General features: G+C 41.5%; 2 protein-coding genes across 2 annotated transcripts; one reads left to right on the top strand and one right to left on the bottom strand.

The window, feature by feature from the left end:
• The first annotated feature begins 137 nt into the window (after window positions 1–137).
• Window positions 138–12117, top strand: chadlb (chondroadherin-like b). Its single transcript, XM_020644841.2, has 11 exons — window positions 138–270; window positions 4292–4459; window positions 4546–4740; window positions 5383–5538; window positions 5639–5784; window positions 7102–7383; window positions 7483–7702; window positions 9029–9302; window positions 9394–9806; window positions 9967–10133; window positions 11602–12117. The coding sequence occupies exons 2-11, from the start codon at window positions 4292–4294 to the stop codon at window positions 11900–11902; spliced, it is 2322 nt and encodes a 773-aa protein (XP_020500497.2). The 5' UTR covers window positions 138–270; the 3' UTR covers window positions 11903–12117.
• A 581-nt stretch (window positions 12118–12698) lies between these two features.
• On the bottom strand, window positions 12699–24401 carry l3mbtl2 (L3MBTL histone methyl-lysine binding protein 2). Its single transcript, XM_020644840.3, has 17 exons — window positions 23295–24401; window positions 23083–23170; window positions 22739–22872; window positions 19378–19453; window positions 19034–19113; window positions 18786–18903; window positions 17854–17988; window positions 17451–17539; window positions 17046–17292; window positions 16723–16787; window positions 15493–15597; window positions 15232–15379; window positions 15002–15084; window positions 14588–14822; window positions 14409–14465; window positions 14131–14307; window positions 12699–14050 (listed from the first exon to the last, which is right to left on the bottom strand). The coding sequence occupies exons 1-17, from the start codon at window positions 23628–23630 to the stop codon at window positions 13686–13688; spliced, it is 2538 nt and encodes an 845-aa protein (XP_020500496.2). The 5' UTR covers window positions 23631–24401; the 3' UTR covers window positions 12699–13685.
• Window positions 24402–25395: the final 994 nt, after the last annotated feature.

Genomic DNA, 25395 nt, shown 5'->3' on the forward strand with positions numbered 1-25395 from the left:
GCTGTTACAGACATTTGTTTGAAGCTGCCTACATTTTCTATTTTGTAGTGAATTATTCCTTTAACAGACTCAACATGCAGACTGCAGAGGCAGTGTGTGTGTGTGTGTGTGTGTGTTTTGCGCAGGGGGGAGTGTCAGTGAATGAAGGGATAAACGGAGTTTGTTTTGGATGGGGGACAGCCAGGGGAAGCGCAGCAGAGAGCAGAGGCCGTGAGAGAGTCAGCGGACAGTAAACGACCTGCAGCCGGACGGACTCCCGACGGCACCACGGTGAGTCTGCGCGTAAATGATTTTTGACTTACTGTGATTAGCCAAATATCAGGATTTCTTTCAATAATGCTATTCGGGTGATTTTAAAGGTGGTAAATGACCAATGGAACACTTAAAACAACTCAAATGTGAATACCCAAATATATGAATTATACTGTCCACAGCTGTTTTATTTGTGTGACTAGTTCAGTTTTTGAACATTACCACACAGATCTTGTTCATAACTTTCTTACTAAACCAGTGTGTTTAGATATGTTTAATCAACAATATAAGTTTTGAAATGGGGAGGGGTGTAACATTTTATTCGTCAAAACATTCAAAGTTGGTGGGGGAATCGTTGTCCCGTCGTCTCTAGGTAAAGGAAACTTTTTTTCTCGGGTCAACGCATTTTGGCACAACACCGGCAGCGAGAGAGACACTGTGCGTCTTTGTGCGCAGCCGGCGCGGCAGCTCCTCTGCGGTCAGGACTGTTGATCCCTGGGGGGGACGCAGACAAACAGTCCGGCCGGAGGAAATTCCTCCGTCTCTGGTTTCTTGGCCCCTCTCTTCTCAGGAGGTTTAGGAACAAAACGTGGTGTGATGCTATGTTTCGTCAATTTAGATTTATCTCAATTAAACAGTAAAATCGACTTCAACTTTAGGCCAACATTATATCATGATGTTTTATCTCAATCACGGTTTGGTGCTGCATTTTTAATCGAGTTTTAATGGAGGCAAGATCTCACCCTTACAATATAATAAAAATGGAAATTTCAGAGTGTGGAGCCGTGAAGCTTTTCATGTCCATTGCTGCGGATCAGGATTGTTGATCCGACATGGGAATGTGGTTTTAAGGCATTCCAGTGAAGACTATGGCAGCCCAATCTGAACAGAATGGCACTAATCCCCAAAAAGTACAGAATAATGGAGCGACTTTCACCCGACTGGGCATTAATAAGGAAAGGAAAGCAAGGTGACACGCTCCTTTGGCAGATTTGCTGTTTAGTCTCACCTCTTCCGTCTGTGCTCACTGTAAAGAAAACATATACTACAGTACATCATAAACTCTCCTGACAGCCTGTCACATATATTTGGGGTTGAGTCAGGTAAAATGGACCAGAAAAGGTTGGAGCATCATACAGAATCTCTCTTTAAATATTACATTGATATTACAATATTACAATTACATTGACTGATCTTGCATTGTTGCCATGACACCAATTTACATTTAACAATTGCTTTTATTGGTCTAAGGTTGCTGTGCTGGGTGGGGTCAAGTGTTGCATTGCCAAGTGTTGCATGTAGTGAAGGATGTTAAAATCTACAGAAAGTGAGCATGGTGTGGCAACCATGACTTGTCCCTAAAAAGGGGGATAAGGCGATTTTAAGTTCAAGTTACCAAAAAAAATAAATACATTTGGATTCATTTTGTTTTGTTAATTTAAAAAAATTGGAAGCTGAGAAGAAACTTTGATATTTTAGGCACTGGTCCATTTGAGCTTAACCATGGTGGTCCACATAAATATAGACACAGATACAGAAGTTAGTGAGAAATGTAGGGTGCACAACAACTTCACAGGTATCCATGCAACATCTTTATAATCCCTTTTACAAACATTTGCTTGCAGACAGTATTGCGGGAGGACAAGAATAGGTCTGTATTCAGGGTTTTACTTATCTTATTCTATTAAACTTTATATGATAATGGGACCAAACAAACCTCCTTTTTTTTCTCAGAGGATCACAAACTTACAACATTTGAGACCACCAGTTTAATCTAAACCTTCATGCAGCTTTTAGTTATCATTTCACAAGTAAAATACAGGTTTGAGCTGGATATATCTCAAGCCATCAATGCAGCAAATTTAGAAGAATAAAATTGACCTTCAAAATGTGACGCACTTAAATGGACATTTTCAGTAAATACTCATGATGCAAATTGCATTCATCTTGAGGAAATGTACTTTTCCCTTGACTGTATGAAAAACAACTCAGAGAAAGGAAAGACATGGGATCACTAACACGTGTGGCCCATGCCCTATAGAACCGAACTGATATATAATAAGATGAAGTTATAAGAATCAGTCTAATATTAGACAGGGTAGCACGTCTTATATATCTGTTCAACAGGTTTGTAATAAAATTTAGGGAAGTTATAAAGGAACGTTTAACGCTCAAACAGATGATTCCTGACAAATCTTGAAACCCATCAGTTGTCTTCTGATGTCGGCAAAGCCGCTGGGAGTGATGACCAACTTTTCAGGGCTTCCAGTGAAGCAGTTAGTTAAAGCCTTAAAGGACCTTTGTTTACACTCCGACTAACAACTTGAAAAGAGAGAATGAAGTTGGTGTTAAAAATGACGTCTAAGAGCAGAATGTGACCTTCACTCTCCAACAGATATCTGTTAAGACATTCATTAAAGGTCAATCATTGTTAGAGAATCACAGAGGGGGTTCTGGGATTGCATTCGGCTCTTTTTGCTCTCCACACAGCCAATGCCTGCTGTAGCAGTGGAAGATACTTCCTGTACTACAAACAGAAATCAGAACACTTTTAAACCTTCATATTCTACATTTTTATGCAGAATCTGTGGCTAATTCATCAGTTTAAACTTAAACCTAGCTTGATTGGATGGGTTGTAGATTTTCTGACCAATAGGTGGCAGTGTGTGAAAGTAAATGGTGTTTTTTCTAACCAACTCTTCTTCCACTGGGTCTCTTCAGGGTTATTGTCTGTCACCCCTTCTGTACATTATGTACACTAATGAGTGTCGCAGCAATCACAGTAATAGACACCTTCTTAAACTTGCTGATGACACTGTTGTTGTCAGCCTTCTTGAGGGGGGAGGGCAGGGTCATGGGCCAGTTGTGGATGACTTTGTGGCTTGGTGTGACAAATCTTTTCTCCACTTAAACGTGACAAAAACTAAAGACATGGTCATTGATTTTAGACAGTCCCCACCAAGCCAAATACCAACTGGTATCAAATCAGCTGACATTGAAATTGTGGAAAGCTACAAATATCTGGGTGTTGTTCTGGACAATAGGTTATGTTTTGAAAATCATGTTGACGCTACCTCTAAGAAGGTTCAGCAAAGACTGTTCTTTTTAAGAAAGATGAACTCTTTTAATGTTTCTACGGAGATTATGACTCTGTTTTATAAAAGTTTTCTTGAATCTGTTTTTAATTTTTGCATCGCTGCATGGTATGGAAGCCTGAACTCAAACAAGAACAGACTTGGGAGACTTGTAAAAACAAGCAGCAGAATCTCAGGGAGGTGTCAGGTTGGGCTTTTGACCTTGTATAATCAGCAGGTCCTGAGGAAAGCTAGGGCCATACTTGTGATCCCAGATCAGCCACTTCACAGTGAGTTTGACCTTTGACCCTCAGGTCGTCGTTTTAGAGCTCCTGTGAGGAAGACTAAAAGACTCCAGGTCTCATTTTTACCAAGTGCAATTAATATGTTAAACAACAATTAGGTATTTGTTGCTCTTTTTGCACTTGAATTGCAAATTTGCACACATCCACTTTGCACTTTAATAACTTGAATTTCCATTCTGGTATGAGCTCTTGACTGATTTTATTGCGCTGTTTTTATTTGGTTTTATATTTTGCTGTGTTGTCTGATTTTTTTTCTTTCTTTCTTTCTTTCTTTTAATTCGTTTTGGTCCATGTTTTTATGGTGATGTTGTCCTTGTGTTTCTTATCTTCTGTGTGCTCCTGTTGCGACGCAAATTTCCCCTTTTACAATAAAAAAACTGAATCTGAATAGAGATGAATTCCTCACAAAATACAGAGAAACAAAAAACACTGTACACGGCTTGGCAGTTTGCAGAGAGCAGAAAAGTGAAGGAGGAATAATTCCTCTGAGTGAGTGAGGGAAGAATGAATGAATTAGTCACTGAGTGCGGGATCCTCTTAGGTCTTATCTAAAAGGTATTTTTTAACAGCTACCTGCACAATCCGTGTTTGCCAGGAAACGCTTCTGTAAAGGATTCTGAATTTTGTGAATGAACTAAAAGCTGTGATTTTCCCTCTCAGATGTACTCTCAGCTCTGTCCCGACATCCTCTGGGTGCTGCTGCTGCTCCTCTGCCTCCCTGCTGCACACACAGCAAAGTGTCCACAGCAGTGTGTCTGTGACCAGATCCAGCTCACTGTGAACTGCGTCAATAAGAACCTGACCCAAGTCCCTCCCACTGTGGACGAGGTTTTTTCTTTTCCACACACAAACATTTCTCTAGTTCGTTTAGTTTTTATGTTGTTCCATGTCAGATTAAAGCCCTTTCTTTATAGATCACTGTGAAATTGGATCTCCGAGGCAATGACATCCAGGAACTTCCAACCGGGGCGTTCAAACACACTCCCTACCTGACTCACCTGTCGCTGCAACGCTGTAACATCCGCAGAGTGAAGGAGGGCGCTTTCCGTGGCCTTGGTCGCCTCGTCTTCCTCAACCTGGCTAACAACAACATCGACATCCTCTACCAGGTTTTCAATGACACATTTAGAGTCCGTTGGGGCCCTAGGCAGAATTTATTTGGGGGCCCGCTCCAACCATCTTTATATCTGGACGTGTTCCACTTCCTCTTTCTTTATTCACTCCCAGAAAAGATAATTCCTCTTTCCATTTTCCTTTAGTGGTTTAATTGTAATGATGGAATAATACATGAGCTGCTAAGCAGGGCAACAACATTGAGTGCTTCAAATGGGGCCCCATTAGGGAGGTTTCCTACTTTTTTTTTTTTTACAAAAAAAAAAACCAAACCATGATACATCAATGGAAAAACAGACCGTAAATAATGATCAGTTAATTAACAAAATATACATTTTGAAAGAAATGTGCTGGAGGAGCCAAATAAACCCAGAGGGGCTTGTCGAGTGGCCCTCCTAAAGAGAAACATTCTGAGCCACTGCTGTGGTTTTTTAGTTTGTCAGCCTTTGGGGGGGGGGGGGGGGGGGGGGGGGCCTTGCTGGCCTTGGGTCCCCAACAGTTTCCTGCCTTGCCTGTTGACAAGCAGCGCCTCTGCACACATTAATTTAAGCTTTTTATGACCAACACTGTTCCTCCTTCCTAAGACAAAGTTCACCTTCTCAACTCTTTGGTCTTACTTTTGCCACTTGTGATTCCAGGAGTCATTTGACGGCCTGTCCTCACTGAAACAGCTCATGATCGACCGTAACCGCGTGGAAGAGATCCAGCCTGGAGCTTTCTCTCAGCTCGGCTTCCTCAACCTGCTCTCCCTCACACACAACCAGCTGGTCTACATCCCCAACATGGCCTTCCAGGTTCACACACATCAAATTACACAAAGCATCTCAAACTATAAAGATGGTTTAAAGACATTTACAAATGTTCTTACCAAACTGTCCACCTTTCTACCTCCAGGGTTTGCAGAACATCAAATGGCTTCGTCTCAGTCACAACTCTCTGAACTACCTGGACACCGAGGCCTTCGCTGGTCTGTTCACACTAAACCGCCTCAGTCTGGACCACAACGAGCTGCAGTTCTTCCCATCTGAGACCATGACCAGGTCAGCAAGTAGACCTCCACTAGGTGACAGAAGCATCTGTCTTCAGTCAGACGAATACATAACATACTCACACGGACAGTTATTAAACTTAAAGGAGCAATCTGTAAGATATCTACTGAATTCAATCATAAAATGACCTCATTCATCATCAGACATTAAGGAAACATGCTATGTTGAAGTGCTGGCTTCTCTGAAAACAACGCAGCAGCCACTATGTCTTCCGTAGTTTAGATTCTGGTTTGTGTTTGTTTTGACCAGAGAAGGTAGGCGTTTTTATTTATCTATTTATTTTACATTTATTTTTGGGCTTTTGTACCGTTATTGGAGAGATAGGACAACAGATGGAGGTGGAAATGAGGGAGAGAGAGAGAGTGGGGATTGACATGCGGGTAAGGACCCACAGCTCTCTCCAATGTTTTGAATTTGACTGCACTACCCATTTTAAACACCAGGTGTCAGAGTTACATATTGCTCCTTTAAAGAATTAACTTCTTTATTCTTCTTAACTATAAAATCTATTATATTTTATATGAACAAATTAGCCATCATGCAAGTTGGTCTTGGTCATCATCCTTATGTAGTAAGAGTTTGTTCAAAACATTGTAAGAGATGGTAAGGAAGCTCATTTTATAGTATAAATAACAAAAACAACAGAAAGGGAGGTCTGTTTTTCAGCCATAGTGAACGCATCACAGTACAAAGTCAAGGAGAACTGTCTTACCTGCCAGTTTGAGAGCCTAGTTCTAAAACCCTGAAGGTTAATAGCTTAGGTACATGACAGTTCAACATACTGATCCAGAGACACATATATTGTGTTGATGTTGAGAAGATAACGTGTCATTACAAGGAAATAATGAGTTTGGGAAGTTACAACCGTTGAAACATAGATATGCTGTCATTCTCATGAGGCTCAAAGCTACTCCAAGCTAAATGCTAACTTCAGCATGGCAACATGTTCACAGTGATGATGCTAATACGCTGCAGTTTGTTTGATATCTTAGTGAAGTGTGACATCATGCTAACATTTGCTAAGTGGTACCTATAATTAAGTACAGTGAAGTCAGTTCAGTTCAGCAGATATAGGATCCAAATTATTGTGTGATGAAGAATTTGTCTGAAACAAGGTGGTGGATTATCTGGCTGCGATTATTCTGGAGAGGTGCTGCTAGCTTAGTTAAATATATTGTTTGATCTCAGAGTTGCATTGTGTTGGAAGTAAGAGTAAAAACATCAGCAGTGACTGGTCTTAAAAGTATTATTCATGTAATAAGGAGGACCTTTCCTTTCTAATATAACCTTCCTCTGTTTTGTATCTAGACTGCCAGAGGTGACCCGTCTGGATCTGAGCTACAACCCAATGACTTACCTTGGAGAGGATGTGGTGTCCATGGCCAAACTGACCCACCTTTTCCTGGACCACATGTCTCTGCAGGACCTGGCCAATACAGCTGTGTCCAAATCCCCCAACCTCATCCACCTGGACATCAGCTACAACCAGCTGCGCGTCGTCCAGCCCTTCTCTGAAGGTTCACCCAACCTAGCACGCCTCAACCTGGCCGGGAACCCGATCTACTGCAACTGCTACCTGCGTCCACTCAGGTACATCTGACCTCTGTGGGGTCTGAAACAATGGCGGATGACATCCAGTCAATGAACAAAAGTACCTTTAATATCTTCTTTTATGTTACCTCACTGTAGAGAATGGGCAATCCGTAGTAAAGTGAAGCTGATGGGAACATGTGGAGGTCCGGCTCACCTCTCAGGAGAGAACCTGGAGGCCGTTCACCCTCCTGAGCTGCGTTGTCAGAGCCAAGAGGCCATGCTAAAGGCAGAGTTTGAGGAAGCGACCAGGAACGCACCGCCACCCACAAAGGAGCCAGAAAACAAGGTCAAGTGTCCCGCCAACTGTGTCTGCGAGGTAAGTGGTGCGTCGGAAGTTGGACACCAGGAGAGATTTTGTGATTTACTTCTGTAATATATAGAGATTGATTTTTGTCTACTCTTCCCACTTAAATTTATCAAGACAACTTCTACTCCTTTTCAGTCTAAGCTTTGTAATCTCACTTTTCTGTTTTTGCTGATAATTTAGACAATGCTGACATTAAATGTGGGAGTTGGTCTTAGTGGTTGAGTTGGTCGTCTCTCAACTGGAAGGCCATGAGTTCAATCCCTAGCTTCTGCAGTCACACGTCCGATGTCCCAAGTTGCTCCCGCTGCTTCGTCAGCAGAGCATGAATGTGTATGAATGGAACAAGTTAATACTAATGGACACTTTACACAACAACCTCTACCATCAGTGTGTGAATGTGTAGGTGTGACCTGCGGTTTAAAAGAGCTTTGAGTAGTCAGAAGACTAAAAAAATCACTATACAAGCTCAAGTCCATTTACCATTCAACAAATGATGAGGGAAGTAGGCCAATAGGCTTATTATCTTGTTTTTTCAATCTGTAATGTGAAATTGGCAAAAAATTTGAGTCTTATAACATCTTTAAACTCACTAAATCATGTTTTATTATGTTTGTTTAATCCATTCAAAAACAGAAACTGTAGTTTTATGGACATTTAGATGCTGTTTTTACACTGAACAAGCAATCTTGGAACTAATTTGCTAAACTGATGCCACCAATGCGACCGCTGTAACCTTTGATGAACTAAAAAGGACTTCCTTTTCCCTGTGGTGCCACTGTTTTGACAGCCTCAGAAGTACCTAGGCCATTTAAAAGCAGATTTTCAGATGCTCTTGAATGCAGATTTTTATTCATACATTTTTTTAATGAAATCTAAGTCATCGTGAGGTTAATGCAAATGCACACTGCACCACTCACTCTCCACAGAGACCGTTTTTCTGCATACAACCAAAGCCTGCTGATTGGTGATTGGTCAACACTACTTGGTCTAAAAGCAGACCATAAATGGAAAACTGAAAACTTTTGTACAAAAAAAATCTGGTCTTGAGCATTTTCTTAATTTATTAATCCTCTAGCATCTCTCCGTTCTAACACGGCATGTTGTTGCAGCCATAGGGTCGCAGGAGTAACTGTTTCATCAGAATACTTAAGAATGTACTGATTTGTAGCACGGCTGAACACACAGGCCATAAAAGAAATAGAACATTTGAAAACTGGGCTCCAGATGACAAGCTTAGGTTTATTGGAGCTGAATGTGTGACAGATATTTAAATGGAGAAAGTAAAAGAACAAGGTTTGAGATGGCTGTTTGTCCCCATCCCCTCCCTCTCCTCAGGCAGAGACTCACCACTCCTCCTGTGAGAACCGAGGTCACACCAAAGTTCCTCGGGGTTTCTCTCCCACCACTCGTCTCCTCGACCTGCGTGGAAACCACTTTCACTACATAACCAGCAACAGCTTCCCCGGCGTCTCCCAGGTGGTGTCGCTACATCTGCAGCGCTGCAAAATGGCGGAGGTGGAGGGCGGGGCTTTCACTGGAATGAAGGGACTGATATACCTGTACCTGTCAGAGAACGACCTCACGTCTCTCAGCCCTGACGCCTTTAAAGGTCCAATCAAATGTGTTGAAAAGACATTTTAAACATCATTATGACGTGTTTCTGTGCACTGAATTTGAACTTCTTCAATCCTCGTCCACAGGCCTCCCTCAGCTTACATACCTGCATTTGGAGAAGAACCGCTTCACCAGTTTCCCCATAGGAGCTTTCAAACTGGTGCCCAGTCTGCTGGCGCTTCACCTGGAGAACAACACCATCACCAAGCTGGAGGCAGACATATTGACTGGCGCAACGGGCCTCAGAGCCCTCTACCTTACCGGGAACGCCATTGAGCACGTGTCACCCAGAGCTCTGGATCAGGCTGGTGACCTGGATACGCTCCACCTGGGCGGAAACAAGCTGAGCGAGGTGCCTACTGAGGCGCTGAGCAAGACGGGAAACCTCAGAGACCTGAGGCTGTCGGGGAATTCTGTTCGCTGGGTGGGGCCCAATGCTTTTCGACCGTTGGCAGGGTCACTGAAGGAGCTGTACCTTGATAACATGGGACTTGAGAAGGTAGGAAAGCTTTTATTTCTTTAAGTCCTTCTCTTGTATTGTAACCCGCTCATTTAGCCTTTGAAATGTAATCTTCAGATTAAAACGCTGTCATCCAGAGAGAGAAAGAACAGCAACAAATCATTCAGGTGACATTTTTCTGACGTCTCTCGTACTCCAGATGTCACAGAACTCCCTGGCAGGTCTGGGCCCAGGATTGAGGAGTCTCTTTCTGGAGGGCAACCAGCTGGAGGAGGTGCCTAACCTTCACACTTTCACTTCTCTGGAGGTGATCAACCTGGCCGACAACCCTCTGATGTGTGACTGCCCTCTACTGCCTTTACGCCTGTAAGTACTTTTTTATAATCACAGCACAATGCAATGAGAAATCCTTTTTGTTTTGGTGTTGTTCCTTGACTCCTTAAAACAAGAATAAGCTTGTTATACCTAATTCATCTGGGGTCGTGTATTGTTGACACACATTTTTTTGTCGGGTCGGTTATGTATGCTTGGTTCATTGCAGCTGTGAGTCCAAATACAAAAAAACACAATATCTTGCTGTTGGATTAACCAATTCATATAATAATGCTCTAAAAATGATGATTTATAAAGAACTTAAATAACGTACCAGTACAAAAACTATTGACCTCAAATTGTGTGCAACACCTGCTGTTAATCAGCATCCTTTAAATAAGTTTGGTTCTCTGGGATCACAGTGCCACCTATTGGTCAGCCCAATAAACAAAAATCCCCCAAAATGGCTCAAACATGTGTCATCATTTACAGGATTATTCCTTATCCATAAATGATTAATTTCAGGGGAAAATGTTGCAAATTTTCAACCTTATGCAAAAGTCTATGTGTGCAATAATAAACAAATGTTTTGCCTTTTGATGTATTGATCCTCTTACCTTAAAGCATCCTATCATCTGCATTCCCTTTGCACACATTCACAGCAGCAACAAGAATACTTTATGAAGAGTTTTTTACAGAGTTGACTATCTTTAACAGGTTTTCAGTTTGATCTTAAGGCTGCAGGCTATAAAAGTTTCGATTTGGAATCCTCACCTGTATTGCAAACCAGCAAAAAAAAAAAAAACTGCAACAAATTCAGCAAAAATGGCACCTGAGATATGAGTGTTATAGGCAAGAATACATGTTTACAGTTTGATGGCTGAATTGGATAATCATCTGCATGTATTTGAATCATTTTAGATATTAAAGTTTGGAAGTCACTCAGCTTTTTACAGCTCAACCAGGACAAAAAAAACTTATCATCAGGTCAAAGACTCAGAAAGAGAGAAATGGCCTCTACGTTCAATGCACTTGGACTTAACCTAAGCCAAGAAGAGAGAAATCGTGGCGTTGAGGCAGCACAGCTCTGCCAGCAGGTGAACCCGACTTTTCTCAGTCCGTAAAGCCCCACACAGAAGAATATAGTGCTTCAATTAATAAATATAATACATTTCATTTATTCTGGAATAAGAGAATAAAAGCAAAAACTGAAATCAAACAGGTAAAATCAGGCAGAGTTAAAATCATGGGCATTAAAAAATGTTTTCAGTCCTTTTTTAAGCGCGTCTACAGCCTGTGAAGCCCTCAGGTGGTCAGGGAGAGCATTTCAATTTCAAAGCATTTGGAGGGCTCTGTCCCCCGTTGAGCAGAGCTTAGTCCTGTGGGTTTTGCGGCGGTTGGTGTCGGCAGATCAACTACATTTACCCTCACTTTTTAGAGCAGTCAGAAAACTTTGTGGATTAACCCATTTGACATAGTTTGTGTCTTTACAGTTTAAAGTGTATTTCTCCTCTTCATCCAGGTGGATTGAGAAAGTCAACCTGAAGGTACGAGCCACCTGTGCAAACCCCCCTGAGCTGAGGGGTCGCAGGGTCAAGGACGTCCACGTCTTCAAAGCCTGTCCAGGAGGAGAGAGCCTCCCCTCCGCCCCAACCGTCACCCCAAAACCTGCAAAGCCACCAAAGGCCACCAAACCCAAACCGATGCACCTTCAGGGCCTTCGGCAGGTGAAAATGATGAAACCCAAATCCAAAACACGCAAGGGTCCCAACACGAAACCAACAGCAGCCAAGAAAACCACCAAGACAGGAATCATGGCGTGAACCTGCTGCCTTTAGCTGTTTTGAGACTTCAGTTTCCAGTTAACTGCATCTGATGAGCAAGAGGTGGAACCAAAGATTTAAATTCTTAAACTGTAAACTCTCTTAGACCCGTCTCTGCTGAGGCTCCTTCACATCTTTTGTCAGTCAAGTTTTCATTAGTCAGTGTGTTGCTGTTTAATCCACAAATTAAAAAAGTTATATTCCTTCTAACATCATCCCAGGAATCAACACCGAGCATACTTTCTTCTGCCAGCAGAACAAGATACACATTGACAGTTCAGCTAGTCCCCCCAGCAGCTCTGTTGGGACTCTGTAGCTTCTTGGAGGAGGCTAATAAAGTGAGCGTCATTAGCTTAAAGGCAGGGTTGGTAATTTTCAAAAACTAGCATGATTTTGAAAGTAGCATTCTCTCAGTGCTCCGTCTACACAGCCTCCTCCCCCCATCTGTGCTCCCTCAAAAGCCACGCCCCTCGGTTTGAATGTGGTCGAGCAGGGAGACAGGGAGGCGTCTGATTGGTTCATCAGATTGGTAGCTCATGGCAGACATTTATCTAAGTTTTTACAGGCTACTGCTACAGAAGACAGATTTTCTTTGTTCCTTTTTCAGAGCACGAGTTATTCATTTCTGTCAGGACCTAAAGACAACTTCAACCAAAATCTTAAAAAGTGAATCTGGAGGAAATGACCCAACCTGCCTTTAACAATCTGTCACCAAAATATAACAATCCTCAACCTAATACTAAAGATATCTTGACCACAACAGCAGAACGTTTGTAAAGATACCACAAGTCAACAATTATGATCAAGTTATTTTTTTAATAAAATATTACATATTTACAAAAACAGAAGAACATCTGGATCTGACCATGGAGAAATAAAACCTTACAACAAACATCTGTCTGCTCTGTTAGCTCAGAACGATCAAACATCTCTGGATGATGGCCACATCTCTCAATGATAAGTCATATTGAACTCTTAAAAACCACATTATGCACAAAGGTCCTCAGAGTTTGACAGTTTGGATAAAGTGAGGTAGTTACAACACTGACGAAGTTGCTCCTTGTGGGCTGTCCAGTGTGTTCAACGTATTAAAATGTCATCAAATCAAACCTGGTCTGCCAAACTGTTTATGGTCGGCATTTTACAGCAATCCTTATTTTATGTATATGCATTCAATAATTACGTCTTTAAAGCCCGTTTCATAAAGATACTGCACTTCTGAAAACATCCCGACATTGTCTGTCAATGTGTAGCATGCCTTCTCATTTGGCCCTTAGATTCTTGAGTATTAAGAAGACGGGATATAGTCTGGCTGAGCAGACGGATGCAGCAGGTAATAGTCTGGAACATTCATGATGAGCCAAGTGTGCAGGTTTGAGTTTGTCAGCTTTGTACTCTTGGATGCTCACCTCAGTTGCAGTCAGTCACATGAAGCAGTGATAGAAACACAGCAATGGTAACCGTAATGGTTACTACGTTAAACTCAGGGATTTACAGGAAACATTTAGCAAAACATCCAGCCGTGTTGTTGTGACTGCAGCCTCACAGTTTGTTAAATCACTCAGAGCCACATCACTGTCGTACCTAACAAAATGCAGAAGTTTGAAAGGTTAGCCCTAAAAACTTAGTGTATCCACATGCTGTTAACATGCTCTTCATCTAACCAGGACTGACATTTGTAGGATTGTAACTTTAAACCACCAAAGATTAAAAGTTATACCGGCTCTCTTGACAGATGTTACACGTCTCTTTGCTCATCCAACTTTTTCTTCAAGCAAACATCTCAATCGTCCATTTCTACAGCCCCGTCCTCTGTGTCCTGCTCAACATTGATATCTGAAATGTCCTCCATAGCACTGTCATCTCCTTCTATGCTTTTCTCCGTGATGCTTTCTTCATTACAACTCTTTTCCAATGAGCAAAACTTTGTCCGTCTCCCGGCTGCTGATGCCCTTTTTGTCGTCTTCCCATGTGCCCTGTTTTTCAAACTGCTCCGCTCTGGCTCCTGATGTGGTCGTGCCTCGCTCTGCTCCCCCGCCTCCTCCATTTTAATTATACTTAGAGGGAGCTGTTTACGGTTGTCTGGAGGTTCAGTAGGCGTCTCCATCTCAACCTCCACCTCTTCAACTTTCACGTGCACTGCAAAGACTGTAGACACAGAATGAAGTGAGCGATTCATCCTAAATATTTTTTAATAAAAAGCATGTAGTACAAGTTTGCCAACTTACTCTCCTGCTCCTCTGACTCAGACTTGGGCTTGATGATAGGATGTTTTGAAGGAAGACTTGGATCTTTAGGCTCTGGAGGACTGTCGGTGCCGGTGGCCTCAGGCTGGCCATTGTGCTCCTGAGAAGCAGCATCCTCAGCTTGTTCCTGAGAGAGCCTCTTTTTTGCATTCCTCTTTTCTGAAAAAAGTAAAACGTGGAGGTTAAAGAATAGTTATATTTCCTCCTGATTTAAGAAAACACGTATGAGCCAAGTTTCTGTAGCTGGACATAAAACTTACTCTTTTTCCTCAACATAAAAGGCTTGGCTTTCTTGCTTTGGTTCTCAAACAAATTCACTGGAAACAGAGCAGAACAAACTGTCAGATCAAATTAAATACACATTTAATTAACTCAGGTAAACAATCAGAATAGGATGGCTCTCTAGAAAACACAAGGAGCCGTTACTGTAAATGGTTACCGAGTCCAGGTGGCGGCTGCAGCTGGTAGCCCATGAGATCACACCAGCCAGCGGGGTAGATGTCCGGGGACTGGTGGTCGATCCACTGGTCGAACTCGTCCTCCCAGCCGTCAAAGTGAATGAGCAGCAGGCGGCCCACGAAGCGCTTCACTGTGGCCACACACACCAGGCGCGGCTCCATCAGGTCCACCGCTTCCAGCTTCATGTTGCGGGAGAAGCTGTGACCCGGGTAGTCCTGGGGAAAAAACAAATGATGTGGTTTGTTTTTAAATAGAATGGTGTAAAGGAGGTTGAGCTTTGTTACAGCCCCGTTCGATGACTCATAAAAGGGATTTAAAGTTGATGCTTAACAAGGAGAAAGACTTCAAATGCTGAACTCGGTTTGGACTTTCTGTCTTATAATGCTGAACTTACAACATTGAACAGTCTTGATGGTGCGGCTCGAGCTCTGGTCTCTTTCAGGTATTTGTCCCAGGTGAAGGTCTTGGAGTCATAACCTGACAAAAACAGGTAATCAGAGGTCATTCCTTTTTGATTCTTAGCATAAACCGCTGACATCTTTCAAAATCTGGAACTTAAAGTAAACTTCAATAAGCAGTGGAGTTACAAAACGTATGCTGAATGATTCTGCACATCGTGTTTACCTGGAGGTACAGTGAGAGGGAGTTTGTTCTTCTCACAGAAGCCCACAGGAAGGAGGGCATGAGACGAGGCGTGGTAACAAAACCAGTCAGAGCCGTTGTTGGATATGGTGCCATCGATACCCACCATCAGGTATCCATCTAACAACACCTGGGAGGAGTCGGAGAGGGCGAGGAAGCAGCGAGAGTAAAAGAGGAAAAATGATTGACTTAATGGGTTTACTAATTCAGTCCTGATCATAAGAAAAGGACAGGTGTATTTACCTTGTGCACAGTGGCCACAGAGATGCTCCCCAGATTAAGAGGGTCGATCGCCTCCAGCTTCATCCCCTCCTCGAAGAAACACCCGTCCATGTAGACAAACCTGGGCTGCAAATCAAACAGAGATGAGCTACAGCTCAGTTAACTAAGAAGTGTTTGAAGAGTTAGAAGTCTGTTGTGGTGAAAATGTGAAAATCCCATCCTCTCCATCTTTTGTCTGCTTCACTTTTCAGAAAATGTGAGTTCAAACAGGCTGTTTGGAGATTTCCCCTTTGTGACATCATAAAGGGCAGCAACCTCTCCCCCACACAGCTAGATGTTTGTTCTGTCCTCTGAGTCTGCCTTCTCATAGTAAACAACAGGGCATGGGGGCAGAAAGCCCAGGCAACCCCTTCCAGAGAGGGGGCGTGGTCAGACACAGCTCATTTGCATTTAAAGCTACAGAAACAGCCTGTTCTGAGCAGGGTTTAAATAGAGGGGTTTATAGACATGATCAAATAGAGGATCAGAGTGGACTTTTGGCAAGAAACATCACAGACATGTTTTAAGGAGCTCAGAGACTCATTTAAATTTGTTGAAAAGGAGGATATTATATGACCACCAATTGTTCTTGTGTTACACAAAACTTGTGTGGGTTCCAAACTAACCGGTTACAACACCAACATTATAACAAACCAGAGGTAGACCAGCAACTCCTGTGTTCTGCAGGGTAAAAGTACGCTTATTTCTGGTTTGAAGAAGGGATCTTAAGTCTCTCGGTAGAGCTCATACAAAGACAGACCTTTATTGACGACTATTTATAAACAATCTGAGGATCTCAGGGGGGAAAAAAACTACACTTTAAGTTTTCATACTTGAATTGGGAAAACTTGCCCACAAGGTTTACTCTGCAGCCATTACGGCTGGGTCCCAGCTGAGGCAATCCACCAATTTTCAAAATGGTTGTAAACACCAGAAAACATAAAACAGGGTTGAATCAAACAATGTAATCATCTTTCAAAGTGCCACATCTAGGCTTGGGTCAAATAAAACAGTCAGCTGGGTGCTGATGTGTTGCAGGACTTTAATCTCCAGCCACACAGCTGAAAGATGAATGGTTAGAATATTGACTCTTCTGATAGTTTTAATGTGATTTATTGATGTGTTTTGTTGCGACAGTTTGCGACTGCTGAAGGCATTTTAAAATGACTTACAGCCCAAAGCAGCTGTTTTTTTATTTGACCCCGTCCTCACCTTCTTAAAGAGCAGGAATGAACTGTCGGAGTGTCCCCGGGAAGTAGCTGCTTCCATACTGTTCACTGAAATCAGAAAGAAGCATTCGTCCATTAAGTGTTTGTCTACCATGGCAAAATAAATCTGACTTCATCTGTTCAATGGCTACAGCAATCGACTAATGAGAAAGAAAACAGATCTACTGTAGTTACATTTTATCTTGACGTCAGATTTTTAGAAAACGTTACCTCATCGCAGACACGTGTCATTACTTCTGAGCCTTTCTGTAAATACAGAATATCACATACAATATCATGTGTGGAAAATCAACATCGTAAACCTACCGGGTGCTTTGATGTCATGACCCACTCTGCTGGACCAGCCTATCGGGTGCAGGAGGGGGCTCCACATGTGGCACCAGAAGTCGAGGGTAACGTTTTCAGGGGCGTCACTTTGGTCTGCGTACACCAACCGCAGACGGCCGCCGACAATCGAGTCGATGAGGGCGATGCGGGTCCGGCTCACGTGTTTGGGATCCACCACCTCCACGCGCGAGCCGATTCTGAAGGAGGTCCTCATGCTCTCTGCGAGCTGCGGAAGAGGAGGGGAGGGGAGGGGGTCGATGAGGTAAAAAGACATGCTGATCGTATTCAATAAATGTCGACAAATTCAAACATCTGTTCAAAGTGTGCATTTCAGACGTATCAGATAAATTGGTTGATTTATTATGAAGCAGCCTCCACGCTTACCTTCAGGTAGAAGTCAACAGGTAAAGTGTCAGCCCCCACCAGCTTCTTCATCAGATAGTCTTTCCAATCTGGGATGTTCTGATTTACATCTGTGGACCCACAATTTGTCAAGTTAGAACAAACAGATTCCAAAAAATATTATTTTAACACATCAACTGCTACATTCAATCATGACTAAACACTGTATAGAGTCAGAAATCAGAGAGAGAGAGAGAGAGAGAGAGAGAGAGAGAGAGAGAGAGAGAGAGAGAGAGAGAGAGAGAGAGAGAGAGAGAGAGAGAGAGAGAGAGAGAATCGACATGCAGGAAAGGAGCCACAGGTCTGATTTCAACCCCTGGCCCCCCCAGCCAAAGGAACACAGCCTCCGTACATGGGGTGGGAAAGTTGTAGTGAGAATTCTCACCTTTCGGTGGCACCAGCAGCTTGCTGGTCATGGCGCACCACCCGATTGGGTTCAGCTCTCCTGACACGAGGCTGCCCCAAAAATCGTGGCTGCTGTCGTGTTCAAACCCCTCATACCTCAACAGAGCTTTGTATCCTGGAGACACAAAAAAGAAAACAAGTTGAGTTAGTACTTCACGGCACAAGTCAGACCCACATGAACGCTTTGATAAGGACCAGATATTGGATTGTTAAAGTCTTACTATGCTACTTTCAGAGCAGATTTTAAGATCAAAACAAACGCTCTCTTCAGACATCTCTTTCATCCTTCATCCCTCAGCTCCCCCCTCCCCTCCCCCTCCCCCTCCCTCTAGTCTACACACTTCCCCTGTCCTGTTTAAATAGCAGGGTTCTGTAGAGCAGAGGCAGCAGCAGACAAGTGCTAATAAACAGCTGAAAACAACTTTCTGTATCTGTGATTAAGTTCAAGAAAAGACATGCATCTCCAAGTTTATTGTTTGTCTTTTTAGGTCTTTTCTACAGTTTGGAAAGTCTTCTGTTTCTCCTTCTGTTGCACTTTTGCGACGACGCTCTTGTCACGTTTTAATCGTAAAATGTGTAGTACAATAGTCAAAATACTGTTTCTGAGAAAAAGATTATCTTCTGAAGGAAGACTTATTCTCTGTCATTATTGATCTGAGCTTTGGTTTCTTGTGCACTGCAGCTTATTTTGTTGTGCAACTGACAACTGTAGATGGATGGATCATGTGTCTTTCACCTTGGGTGCAAAGGCTTTTACAATATAAACAAACTGGAAACCACTCGGCCTTAAACAGAATGCAAGATTCACGAGGAATAAGAAAACAATGACAGCTGGTCTGACTTGTGATCATACAGTTTTATAATTCCACAGTGTGGGGGGTCAAATCAACACATACTGATAAATGTACTCACCTGCAACCTGGATGACCGTGGCGATCCAGTAGACTTTACTGGGCAGGACTGCGTTTGAGTTCAGGACCTCCACCTTCATCCCCACATGGATGTCGTCCCACTGGGCACAGAGCGGGGCCTGCAGGAGGGGAGGTCACATGATTCCTAACAGACCCTCAGTGTGATCAGCGGCATTCAGAGTGAAGTTGCTTGTATTTGACCAACTATTTTTTTAATCATTTTGAATACTCCATTCAGATAAGGCTCACATGTCTGAAGCAGGACACTGACGCAGCCAGAGACGTTTCTTTATCCAAGTAGGCGCCCCACTCAAAACGAGCAGGCGATGCTACAGGATGGAAAGAAGAGAGGTGGTAAGATTTTAGATGTTCACTTTCATCAGCTGAAATATAATATCTCAAAGTAAACACCAAACACTGGTATCAAGTGTCTTTTCTGTCGCTAGGTAACCTTTAGACGAGTTCACACTGGCATCAGAATGATCCCAAAATGTCCCTAAACTCCAGCATGACATATATACTTACTAACTGCTATAATGAAGTCCAGATCTGTCTCTGTGTGTGTGTGTGTGTGTGTGTGTGTGTGTCCTCACCTTCTGCTCCCGATGGGGCTGCAGGAGCTTTGTTCACCTTGTTCAGCACTGTGGCTTTTTTCGACGGTGGCTTTCCCTGAAGAGAGACAGAAGAGGAGAGAAGAAAAGAATGCTTATGAAATGTAATTTCATCCTAGGCCTGGGCAATAAAACGATAATTGTAGTGATAAATGTAACCATCACAAATCATGATATCATTTTTCTTAATATAAATATGGCAAATGTTTGATAGATGTAATCCTATAATTACTACAGAACCCAAGCAGCTAAAACACCACAAACCTTTTCCACCATTTGAAACAATAAAACCTGTTAGAACACACAGAAAGCAAGAAACAACCAAACGTCCAAAGTGTCACTGTCCAGCAGCAAACTCTCATGTCAGTGTTTTCCAGCACTGTGCTAAAGATACTGATGTGTTCCTCTGTTCAAGTGTAGTATGTCCGGTTCTGACAATCAAGAATAGTTAAACCAACATCAACCATCTGGTTCCTTCTACTTTCACTCAGGCGCAAAGATCAGCCTTTACATTTGAAAGAAATGATGATTTGACATTTATCGTTATAATTATCGATATCGACTAAAACGTTTTATTGTGATATAATATTTTTAGTCATATTGCCCCGGCCTAATTCATCCTCCTGAGTTTTTTTGTACTCTACACAGTCAGGGAACAGGTTGAGACAGTCAGCCCAATGAAAGTTATAAAGCCTATCAAGTGTTTATCTCTGTTTTATCTCTTTACCTTGCTGCCCTTTCCTTTGGCACTACATTTATTTTTCAAACAACAACTTCTATAACAATATATTGATATATAGACAAATAACTAGATATATTATGACATCTTCAGAACAGAGCCGGGCCGGATCATTCCCCTTATGATTTGGATCCCAAGAAAAAGCACTGGGGTTATGAAGACAAGTTCATGTCTCTTAATCAAGAAGAAGTCATAAACAGAACAGGTCCGAGATGGATGGTCATGACCAGTTGAGCTGAGAGACCGAAAACTTTTCAGCACTTTTCAACCATCAAAACTCACTTACAAAAGAAAGTTAACAATCGTCTATCAAAATAGAAAAAGAGCAATCTGAAACTCCTGGATCACACACGATGATTGTCAGAAGTACACTTAAAAATCTGATTAAAAATCAGCATAAAAAAGCAAAATATTTTGTGCAACACATGACAGCACAGTGTGACAAACTCATGGATACAGTTAAAACAACAACTTTACAAAATTTCTTGACATAGCCTATTTGTGAACAAGTTTGTTTCTTAATACAATAATCAGAAACAAATTCTAAACGTTTTGTGCAAAACATTTTTTATTGTTAATAAAAAATAAATAAAAAATGTATGTAATTTGTTTATGTACATTTTTATGTAAATAATTACATAAAAAATGTAAAAGAACCCAATTATTTTAATTTATATTTTTATGTAAAAAAATTAAATAAAAAATGTAAAAAATATATATATTTTAATTTATATTTCCCCAACACATTAATTGTTCATAAAACGTTTCTGCCAATCAAGACAGGGTAGAGAGGGGGCGGGGGAGATATTTTCGACTTGTGTGTAACTTACATTGTAACTAGTTGTTTTTTGAATAGTTTCATTTAAACAGGACTAGTTCGGTGCTATCTTACCTGATTTTTGGGTGTAGCAGTGATTTTTAGCTTGTGTTGGTTTTTGTTATTTGTCGCAGGTGTTTCATAATCCTCGTCAGAGAAGTGATCGCTGCAGACGCGGAGGTTCTTCAGCGCTGCTCGCGATGTGTCGGGGTCTATTTTCAGTGCTAGTAGCCACAAATGTTTCACACCAATATCTCCCAATGGGATGGGATGAAATCTGTACGGTAACTCAGAAACTTCTTTGTTTGCACAGCCGGGAAAAACACAAACACGCACCATCATGGAAACCTCAACAATAGTTAAAGGTTCATGCGGATCGCACAGCAACACCTTGTGACACAAAATAGTTGCTCCGCGGCGAAATATAGTGCTCAGTAAAAGTTACATGACCGCTGGCAAAAAAAAAGCCCCCCAAAAAATCAACTACACCTGAACGGCAATTGATTAATTAAGATCCTAAGGCCTTTTCTTGACTGCTAAAAAACGCTTTGCTGCCAACCCCACCCGTAGCAGTACTTGGCTTAACTTCCGGTACTCATGCCTGTTGCTCCATCTGTTGTATTTTGCATGATAAGCTTCTGATATGGTCCCCATACCACTTTTTCCGAACTAACCCTTTAAAATACAACCAATGCAAAGCATAGAAAAGATCAACTTCAGCTCGGCTGCATCTTTGCTTTGTCCTCACCAATGAATCAGCCACTGGCCTTATTCATCGATTTAAATCTTTTAGTTGCTTCGGATATTTTGTTTTCCATCATGAACCAATGCAGCACGTATGAATCATTTTGACTCATACATAAATGTACTTATGTCTACACATACATAATGAATTAAAGAACCAAAACAAGCAGAGACGCAGGTGGGCTTCCCCTCAGGTGAGGTAACACTTTCAAGCAGAGCGCGGGTTTCTTCTTCTCCTCCTCCTCCTCGTTTACATTTGTTTTTAAAGGAAACACCGCCACCTTTTGGTCACAATTATTATTCACGGGAATATAAATAAAACCCACTGGAGGCAACATTCGATAAACAAAGCAGCAAACTATGTCAGTGTCCTGAAGGAAATATTGGATTTTTTTCTCACAAGTTAGCCTTTAAGTGGAGAATGAATTGTTTATAAAACACCATGTGCCAGTTTTCAGTTCAAAAGAACTGCAAAATGTGCTTATTACTGCTGCTTTTAAATGCTGAAAGAGAAGTGTCTGACCACATCCCCTTGAGGTTTTTATGTCTTTCACACTGTTCAGCATTCTACCATCACTTCAATATTATGCTGTACCTAAGCAGTTCAAAATGAACACAGTATGTACTACACACACATGTTGATCAGAAGAGCATTCAGAGATAGTTACACAGAACTTCTACGTAAGAGGGATGCAGAGGCTTTATAGAAGCTTCTGCAGTCTGACCTCTGAGAGGATCAAACACAAAGAGGTAGTTGTGTTAGCAGTAAAGAGGGCTGCATAGGGAATCAAAAACAAGAGAAGGGCAGTGTTTGAAGAAGAGGTGTGAGAAATAAGGAACATCTGGATGAAGACTTCTGGAGGGCTGTGTTAGAGAGACAAACCGGTCACTGCTTTTCTATAAGTGGTGGAGATATAACTACACTATACATCTATCAACTCTCTGCAGGTCTCTGTGGTTTACTTCTAAATGATTACGTGGCAGCAAACAGTGTTCATGATGCAGTGCTGTTTGTGCACAGCAACATCTCATCTTTTCCTCACCTGCAGGCGTGCGAGAATGGAGGTCTTCTTGGAGTTCGATGAAAAGGAACGTGAACAGGATAAACTGCAGAAACGCTTGGTCCTCGAAAAGAAGGTGCTTAAGGTGCCAGTGGTGCCACACATCTCACACACTGCTGTAAAGATGAAAACATAAAACACCTTTTAGTATAATTTACTTCATCTGACTTCATTTACATACCCAAGAGCTAAAACAGAGGATTCAAGGGGTTTTACAGAGAAAATCCAAAAGTCATTTGGATTTATTAGAAATATTAAAAATGTACATACAATGAAACCAAAAAGTGGTATTTATGTTTCTCAAACTTCGCTCTCTCATCACGTACCTGGTCTATCCTCTGTGTATTTATGTCCTGCTTTAACCCGTCCTCCTGCTGGATTCTCTTTGTCACCTCCTCCATTGTTATCGTCTAACTGAATGTGTGTTGTAAAGAGGAATAAAAGAAAACAAATGTGTCAAGTCCAATTTTACACAAAATGTGTACAAATATTGGAAACAAAATTCAAGTTGACGCTCTCCATGAAAACTACTACTCACACTGGATTCGGCTGTAATGCCCCGGCGTTGGATAGCAGGCAGGCACTTGCTGCAGCCCACTCCGCTGCAGGAGGAACAGTGTGGACGGACAAACACCGTAGGAACCGCTCCAGGCTTCAGCTTCGGAGCCGCTGTGTGTGGTCTGGGTTCAAAATACTCCCTGCCGAAATGCTCGCTGCAGAGGTAAGAGTTTGGTGTGGCGACCCAATTGTTGCGGGTTCTCTGGACCTGCTTTTCCCATTTCAGAAATTCTTGCTGGTCCTTGGGGAATTTAAACAGTGCCACACCATCTTCTGCCGTTTTGCCGCATCCATAGGCTACACAGTGATAAGGCATCGCTGTGGTCGCTCGATGCCTCAGAATACAAAGAAGGATCTAAATCCAACACATCATTTCTTCTTTTAAACTGTGTTTAAGTTGTTTTATGAGCCCTGGAGAAGAAAGTGATGATTATAATTATGTTAAATCAAGCAGACATAGTGTTTTTTAAATGTCAGAAAATATAGTTGATGACATTTGTTTTAGGTAGTACCAAACACTAAACGATTTGTATGAGACTGTAAACATTGTTTTGAATATGGTCTGAGGAAATATGGTTTAATTTATAACAATAACCTGATTGGTTGAGAATATTTACTTGGACACTATTTTAAAGTTCGTAACAGAGTCTCAATCAAAAACAAGAAATAATTGAAGCGTTATTATAAATCTTCTGACTACAAACCAAAACATAAGAAACATTTGTTAGATGAATAAACAAACAATAAGTATCACTCTATTGTTAACAAGCCTAAATGCACTGCAACAAACACGTTTCAATTAATTTAGCTACATAGATAATGGATAAACTAATACAGCTCAAAGGTTAATAGACAAGCTGGTCGAAACATAAACAAACTGTGATAGTTCACATGCTACTGTACGTGCTAGCTAGCAGCTAATAGTGCTAACAGCGTGTTTGACAAATCATGAAGCAGCATTTCGCTTTTTATAACTCAAAGTCTGCGGCTTGAAAAGGTTCAAACATATAATGTTAGGCAGGCTTTGGGCTGTTATAAAAAACAGCTAAACTATTTGTTTTTTTGCTATAACTTCTTAGACCTCTCTAAAACAGTACTGCGGTCCCTTACCTGTGACGTCATTGTAGTTTGTATATCAGACACTGGCAAGGCATTATGGGAATTGAGGCCTTAACAGGATTGGAAGAGTTTTACAGTGAATTACCTTTACAAATCTCATATTATCTAATCTGCAGGATGATACTTGAGAAATATTCGAAGTATGATTTGCTGGATACGTTTTGTAGGTGGCATGTAGCTTGTATTTATTTTTGTTTTGTTTGGTCATATTTCAGAGAAAATTCACAAATGTGTGCATACTGTATTTCTCTCTTTTTTTTGGCCATTAGAGTCCATGTACTTATTTTGAAAAACGAATGTGTTATAGGGTAATGACAATATAACTCATATGCAGGAATTAATTTCAATATGCAAGGTTGATCAATAAAGGTACAATGACACTTTGGTTATGATTCATCTCTTTTGGTCTTGGTCTCTTAATCTAGATACATACATACGCATAGAATATTTAAAAAAGTGTACACATTAGTTAGTTTTCTATTTATGGGCACCTGTTGGCCAGCCTCCTTTTGTCTGTGCTTGAGGTTTGATAAAGATCGACTCTGTACTAAACTGTAAACACAGAAATTTGCATAAACGTATTGATCCAAACAAAGACATAAAGTTTAAACATACATATTAAGCTATATATCTACATTAAATAAACGTAATAAAAAGTATATATATAAACAGTAAACAGAAAAAATACATTTGTAAGTAACATGGTGCAGTGGTTAAGATTTCTTAAGGTTCTTAAATAAACATGATTAATGATACATTGCCTTATAAGCTACATGAGGTAGATAAATGTTACTGTAAGGGAAGTATGCATAAGAAAATTTTTGTTTGAGGGTTGGCATTCAAAACTTGCATTTAATCAATGAGATAGTATGATTTACAGGTACTGGGAACGTTTGTTTCACAGAGTTACTGCACAGGGATTGCTCTTGACGCTGTCGCTCCTGTGAAAAGAAACTCTTCCT

This window comes from Labrus bergylta, chromosome 21 (assembly GCF_963930695.1).
Source record: "Labrus bergylta chromosome 21, fLabBer1.1, whole genome shotgun sequence".
Classification (NCBI taxonomy): Eukaryota; Metazoa; Chordata; class Actinopteri; order Labriformes; family Labridae; genus Labrus; species Labrus bergylta.

Excerpts from the sequence above, each read along its gene's own strand:
- chadlb (XM_020644841.2), top strand. The coding sequence starts at position 4,292 with ATGTACTCTCAGCTCTGTCCCGACATCCTCTGGGTGCTGCTGCTGCTC. Across the intron at positions 4,741-5,382 it reads ACATCGACATCCTCTACCAG|GAGTCATTTGACGGCCTGTC; the intron begins GTTTTCAATGAC and ends TTGTGATTCCAG. Across the intron at positions 10,134-11,601 it reads CCTCTACTGCCTTTACGCCT|GTGGATTGAGAAAGTCAACC; the intron begins GTAAGTACTTTT and ends CTCTTCATCCAG.
- l3mbtl2 (XM_020644840.3), bottom strand. The coding sequence starts at position 23,630 with ATGCCTTATCACTGTGTAGCCTATGGATGCGGCAAAACGGCAGAAGAT. Across the intron at positions 15,085-15,231 it reads CCCTCTCACTGTACCTCCAG|GTTATGACTCCAAGACCTTC; the intron begins GTAAACACGATG and ends TGTTTTTGTCAG. Across the intron at positions 14,308-14,408 it reads TTTTATGTTGAGGAAAAAGA|AAAAGAGGAATGCAAAAAAG; the intron begins GTAAGTTTTATG and ends TACTTTTTTCAG.